The 6,913-nt window shown below is 41.6% G+C and overlaps 1 protein-coding gene across 1 annotated transcript in view; it reads right to left on the minus strand.

Annotated features, from left to right (window-relative positions):
* Window positions 1-1,530: 1,530 nt before the first annotated feature.
* Window positions 1,531-6,913, minus strand: part of LOC137035508 (high affinity choline transporter 1) — an 11,000-nt gene continuing 5,617 nt past the window's right edge. The window contains exons 5-8 of the mRNA XM_067408873.1: window positions 5,415-5,558; window positions 4,954-5,107; window positions 4,352-4,569; window positions 1,531-2,181 (exon numbers count right to left, since the gene is read on the minus strand). Coding sequence (XP_067264974.1) covers window positions 1,531-2,181; window positions 4,352-4,569; window positions 4,954-5,107; window positions 5,415-5,558 — 1,167 coding nt within the window. The remainder of the gene's footprint in view (window positions 2,182-4,351; window positions 4,570-4,953; window positions 5,108-5,414; window positions 5,559-6,913) is intronic.

The following is a 6,913-nucleotide window of genomic DNA, read 5'->3' on the forward strand; positions in this document are numbered from 1 at the left end:
TCACACTTTTCATTAGTTTTATATATATCTATATACATACTGTTGTCAAGGCTGCCACTGTGACTTTATCACTAGAAGTTACATGTTTCTCAGCAGTGAGGTGGTGAAGTTGATGCTTTGGAAGTAATTAACAGAGACACTGGTCATTCACACACACAAACATCTGATTCATTCACAGAAATGACCCATAGCCAAAATAACTAACGGAAAATATATGAAAATGCTGTCATCATTTACTCAGCCTCACGCAAATAAAACAGAATGTTAAAATGGTCACACCACTCTTTTTATGCAATCAAAGTGAATAGAGACAGACGCTGTCAAGCTCCAAAAATGTAAAAAACAAGATTAGTATCTTTATGCAGCAAGTGACCTCAACAAACAAAGACAGAAGACATGTGGAACCCACTTTATATTAGACAATATACTTTTAGTGTAATGTTTTTGCACTATATTTTATGTAACCACACAGTTAAACCATCACCCAATCTCAATAGCAGCAAATGTGAATCTGTCCAGAGATTTGCAGAACAACATCTGTGTAAATATGAACAGTGGATCAAATGCTTAGTTTGATTATGTAAGAGCATAGTAGTTAAAGTGCTCCTATGATGCTACTCAAGAGGTTCCTAATGTTGTTTAGAGACTCCTGCAGCAGGTTCACATTCATCCAAGATCAAAAACACTTTAATTTTCTCATAATATCCAATGCAGCATCAGCTCTTTTCTCTCAGTGTCTGAAACGCTTCGTTCAAAGATTCAGTCTCTCTAAACCCCGCCTTTTCTGAGAGCTGCTCTGCTCTGATTGGTCAGGTGGCCCAGTCTGCTGTGATTGGTCAGAAACCAAATGCTCATTATCATATCTGAATCTCAGCTCTTGATTCACAGTGATACGAACAGTAACGATGGCATCGGTTTTACCGTATCAATCTCATCAAAGTGGAGAAAACAGCGTCTCTTCCAGATTCTGTTCAGCCAATCAAAACCAGAGGCGGGCATTATGCAAATTAGCTCAAAACCTATATGCAGGTTCAGCAGGAAGAGAGACTGAATTACTGACGACTCGTTTCAGTTCAGAATCACTTTCTTTCTTTTGGGAGACAAAATCTGTAGTTTGATCTGTGAAACTTTGCAGAGCTTTTACATTCACAAACAGCTCTATTACACACTCCATGAGGAGGAATATCTGAAAAAGCATAAAAGGGGCAAGTTAAATACAGCTAATGTAAAGCAGGACCAACTTGGCATGTGACAACTTCTCTATCAGGTTTGGAGCTTGACAGTTTGTTGCTTTCACTGAGGACGAGTAACCATCAACCATTTCCTCAAAACAAGATCAAATACAGTAGCTGATGCTTTTAAAATCGTATTGCTCTATAACAGTTGTATTCTGAGCAGAAAAAAGGGATCAAACGTAAGCTTGTTTCATACATACCATCGAAAGGTCACGTCACACAATGATAAATGCACTACTTGCTCCGTCTCCATTGATATTGCACAGTTTTCCCTCTTCTGACTGATTTCGTCTCTCTACAGGTGCTGAGTGCTGGCGTCTGGGCTGACGGCGTCCTCATCCATCAGGACGTCCGTGTTTATGAACGTTCCCGCTAGAGAGCTTCCGTGCCTGGGCTTCACAGCGGCCAGTTCGGACAGAAGGATGTTGTCGTGGGTGACGAGCGTCGTCTTGTCCATCGTCTCCTTGCTGTGTTTGGAAATCACCGCGTCCAGGAAGTCATACTTGGGCGAGAGAGTCCCACTTTCAAACAGATATTTGACCAGATAGGAGAAGGCGACGTTGCTCAGGAGCGAAGCGAGCATGGAGACCGTCTTGTAGGGGAACCTCTGCTCCACGTATCGCTCCAACTCCTGCGTCAGACGGTGCTGCTTCTCCCGCGGCTGCCAGCCGGGATAGTAGATGAACGGAGGCAGCCGGAGGTACGGCTCCCCTCCGCCGACCCGCAGCAGCAGGCCGGAGACGTACCCGGCCACAGACCCGTAGGTGTTGGTGCCCTTGACAAACAGCACGCAGAGCAGCTGAGGGAAGATGATGACGTACACCAGGTCCGAGCTCAGGTACCACAGGCCGTACACGGAGCCCGTCAGCAGGGCCATAGTGGTGGCCAGCGCTCCGAACACGAAGATGGTGATCCTCATCACCCACACGATCTCTCGGTCCGACGCCTGCCGAGACACAAACACAAGACACGACTGCGCTCAGGCTGTTAGTGTCGACGACTCATCATTATTCTGAATAAAATAGTTTAGTTTCGTTAACTATCATAAAAACATAAAAATTAAAGCTGCAATCAGCATTTACCGGGGTTCAAGCATTTAAGGCCTTTAAGCAGATAAAAAGGTACTATATTTTATTTAGCAAGCATGTAAACATTTGGATCATAGATGAAAAAGACCATTTACAGCCAATACAGGCAATTCAGTAAGGAAAAACGTGTTTTTTAAAGGTTTTTTGACAGTTATAGCGCCACCTATTGCTCGAGCTTCACCATTTTTTGGGATATAATCTTTTACATATGTGTGCCAATTTTGGTGAAAATATCTCATTATGTTTTGAAGTTATAGACACTTATATATAAGAGAGCATAAAAAATGACCCATGAAAGACTGTGATTGGATTTTTTCTAAAATTTCTCTTCCTATCAAAATTTTGACATTTGGGCTTCAACTTTGAGTAAACCAACTTAGGTTTTGTGTCCTACACTGGTTTCGCCTCGATCAGACTAACAATTTCGAAGATATTCGCAAAAGTTTTTTAAGCGCTAAATCACAGCGTAGCACAAACCATAGAGCGAAACCTACCATGTTTGGTATCGTTTGACTCGGCAAGGATTCATTTATAGCACTATGGTCCGATCTGCACAAAAATTGGCATGCTTCTTTACAGTCATATGCTGCATGTGCTCTCCTAATTTCATGAAGTTCTGAGTTTTTGTTTAGGTTTTATAGGCTTTTGGGTATATGTAGCCACGCCCACTTTCTAAATGACCCTGTTATAGCGACATAAGGGTAAAGTTCAACTTTTTTTTTGATAATTAGTGACCTAGAGAGTCCAGAGAATTGTCCTGCACTGGTTTCCTTCCAATCTGGCGAAAAACCTAGGACTAGTTTGCAAAAGTAGGTTTTTAAAATATTCATGAATAATTAATGAACGGTTTGATTGACAGCATTGGTTCTTGCATAAAACCCATTTCAAAATTCTTACAGACCTTTAGAGCAATGAGTCGAACATGCCCACCGAGTTTCGTTCTGATCTGCCTCTGATCGGACTAGTTTGCAAAAGTAGGTTTTTGATAAAATTCAAATTGAAATCGGGCAAGGATTACAACGATATAAGACACTTGAGTCTACGACAAACAGTCTATGAGTTATGAGCCGTTTCGTGAATTTGATCGCTGTAGCGATTCAGTTTCTAAATAGATAAAAGGTTTGAAGACAAACTTTTAGTTGGCTTGAAAAAGCCGGTCCAGAAAGTTTGAAAGAGTTTTATAAGTTTGAAGTTTGAGAGTTTAAGTTTTAGTTTAGTAGTTTTGATAGATAGATAGATAGATAGATAGATAGATAGATAGATAGATAGATAGATAGATAGATAGATAGATAGATAGATAGATAGATAGATAGGAAATAGATTTAGTAGATTTAGAAATAATATTTTGGATGGTTGCTAGGGTGTACTAAAGTATTCTGGGTGGTTGCTAGGGTGTTGCTATGCGGTTGCTAGGGTACTCGGAGTGGTTGCTAAGGTGTTGCTAGGGTAATCAGGGTGATTGCTAGGGTGTTGCTATGCGGTTGCTAAGGTATTCTGGGTGGTTGCTAGGGTGTTGCTATGCGGTTGCTAGGGTACTCGGGGTGGTTGCTAAGGTGTTGCTATGCGGTTGCTAGTGTACCCAGGCTGGTTGCTAGGATGATGCCAGGGTGATTTGTGTGGTTGCTATTTGTTGCCATGGTGTTCTGGGTGGTTGCTATGAGAGTTGATAGATAGATAGATAGATAGATAGATAGATAGATAGATAGATAGATAGATAGATAGATAGATAGATAGATAGATAGATAGATGACAGTAGTATAGATACAGATACAGATAGTGATGTCACACAGGCTATTGGTCTGGCTCTATTCTTGACAAGCACAATATTGGCTGTGTTTTAATGTACAACACATCCCACTTCAAGCGCACGTTATTTATGTGACTCTAATATAAGTGGACACACTGTAGGCTCGCTCAGTGATTCAGTTTCTAATAATAATATTAATATAAAATACATGTTGGTTGTGATTTACATTGCTTTTACACACAAATGCAGTCCTGAGTGGATTAATGGTGTAAGGAACTGACCGACTGACGGAAAGCGAGCTGGTAAATATTGCGTGCGAACATGGAACTGGCGGAGAGGATGGAGGAGTCGGCGGACGACATGACCGCGGCGGAGACGGCGCCCAGCCCGAAGAAAGAGACGAAAGACGGGCAGAGGTGCTGGAGCACGATGGGCAGAATCATGTCCGACTCGTCCTTCTCCACCGGAGGAATCGGCCCGTACGACGTCCGGTTCCAGTCTGACGCCACACATACACACACACACACACACACACACACACACACACACACACACACACACACACACACACACACACACACACACAGTATAAGCTTTAATTACATTGCTAGAGCTCTGCGCTACATTACTGTATGCAATATAATCTATAATAGAAAATAAAGTCTATGCCTCATTCAACTGTACAATATGTAATAACTGGTTTATTTTGTGTCTTGTGAATCAGTCTTCATTCAGTGAACATCTGCTGATTTACTGAGACTCTGCAATCAACAACATTAATGAAGTCCCTGTGGATTCAGAGAAACTCCGACAGCAGCCATCTGGAATCAGCAGCCCGTCAATCCCCGGATCTGAAGAAGAGCTGATGTGTTTCTGACGTCACCTGTGGAGGCTCCGATGGCTCCGATCAGGACGGAAGGGACGGCCATCACGAGACAGCCGAACGCGGCCAGGAACGACAGGAACTGAGCGTAACTAGCCGAGGAGGCCGAGAGAACCCGCTGGAAATACACCTGCCACGGGATCCCGCCCAGCATCTGCAGGACACACACACACATACTCTGTCTTTAAACCGCAGGACTGTGTCGTCTTCATGCTCCACTAACCCTAAACCTGACTAACCCTGAACAGATATGAACAGAGAACAGGAAATGATTTTCAGCACATCAGCTCTTTCTACAGAGATGGCCTAATAATTTATTATCCAAGCAAGAAGAATGTCAAAAATCAAAAATGTGCTAGAGATTGTGTAACAAAACAGTAAAAAGCAGATTTTTGAGGACTTGGAATGAAATAAAGCAGAATTATGTATACTGAGAATCATATTTGAGCACACAGACTCACGAGAAGGCAGAAGTTGTCGGCCCATATCCAGCCGTCGGACGGGTCGATCTCGCCCAGCCACGGAGACTGAAACACTGCGGTGACGGCGGTCACACTGATGTCGGACACGGCAGGATTGGACAGAGCGAACGGCACGCTGATCCACTGGATAAACACATTCACACGTGTTCAGAGACATCCTTATCTCATTATATACACGATCATCTCTTTAACAAACCTGAGGAACAGCAATACTGCTGTGACATAATAAAGTGGAGCTGCGTGCCATGAAAGCATGAACCAGATTATTTGATATACAGCATCTCTTAATAATACACCTATAAGCCCACTTGGTCTATTATTTTTTTAAATATAAAAAGACATGAGATGAATGAATAGTTGCACAGTAAATGCATGTTTGTTTCTGCCATTCTGTTTTTTATTTGGAGCGATCGAATGTTGGGTTATTTGAGATCACGTCTTGCTGCTTTCTGACACAAAACTGATATGCGTTTTCAAACGAAGACCCTCGTATATTAAACACACACTAATATAATCTGACAGGCATCTTAAAGCAGAAGTTTGTGTCTGCATCTGCTGTGACGGTGCAGCAGAAATTCATAATAAAATCTGTTGATAAACACTGGAAATATTTAGGAATCATCTTGAGCCTAAATAAGATTTATTCTGTCTTTATAAAATGCACTGCTCTATATGACTTGTTTTTGTCAAGGTCTTATAATAATCCCATGAGCCAGAAACACATTAAACCTCATGTTAGACAGCATTAACTGAATTCACTGTAAATTCAGACACTTACTAACACTAGAACTGAAGACGATAAGGTACCGTATGGCCTATAAATACAGAAAGTCTCACACTCCTGCTATTGACCAGGAAATACACTGCAAAAATTGTGTTCTTAATAAGTGTTTTTGTCTTGTTTTACAGTACAAATTAAAGGGATAGTTCACCCAAAATGATTTTCTCACCCTCTTACTTTTGTTTTTACTTACTCAAGCCATCCCAGGTGTATATGACTTTCTTCTTTCTGAGGACACAATCAGAGAAATATTAATAAAGATATTCAAACGCATCCAAGCTTTATAATGGCAGTGAACGGGATCAACGAGTACGAGCTGAAGAAAGTGTCTCCATCCACATCCATCCATCATAAATATGTGCTCCACACGGCTCCTGGGGGTTAATAAAGGCCTTCTGAAGAGAAGGCATGTGTTTGTGTGAGACAAATATCCATATTTTAACAAGTTCTTCCACCAGACTGGCTTGTTAAATATGGATATTTTTCACACAAAGGCATCGCTTCGCTTCAGAAGGCCTTTATTAACCCCCCGGAGCCGTGTGGAGCACATATTTATGATGGATGGATGTGGATGGAGACACTTTCTTCAGCTCATACTCGTTGATCCCGTTCACTGCCATTATAAAGCTCGGATACGTCAGGATATTTATTAATATATCTTCTCTTGGTTTTATTAAAATATCTTTGATTATTATGT

The sequence above is a fragment of the Chanodichthys erythropterus genome, chromosome 14 (assembly GCF_024489055.1).
Source record: "Chanodichthys erythropterus isolate Z2021 chromosome 14, ASM2448905v1, whole genome shotgun sequence".
NCBI classification, from domain to species: Eukaryota; Metazoa; Chordata; class Actinopteri; order Cypriniformes; family Xenocyprididae; genus Chanodichthys; species Chanodichthys erythropterus.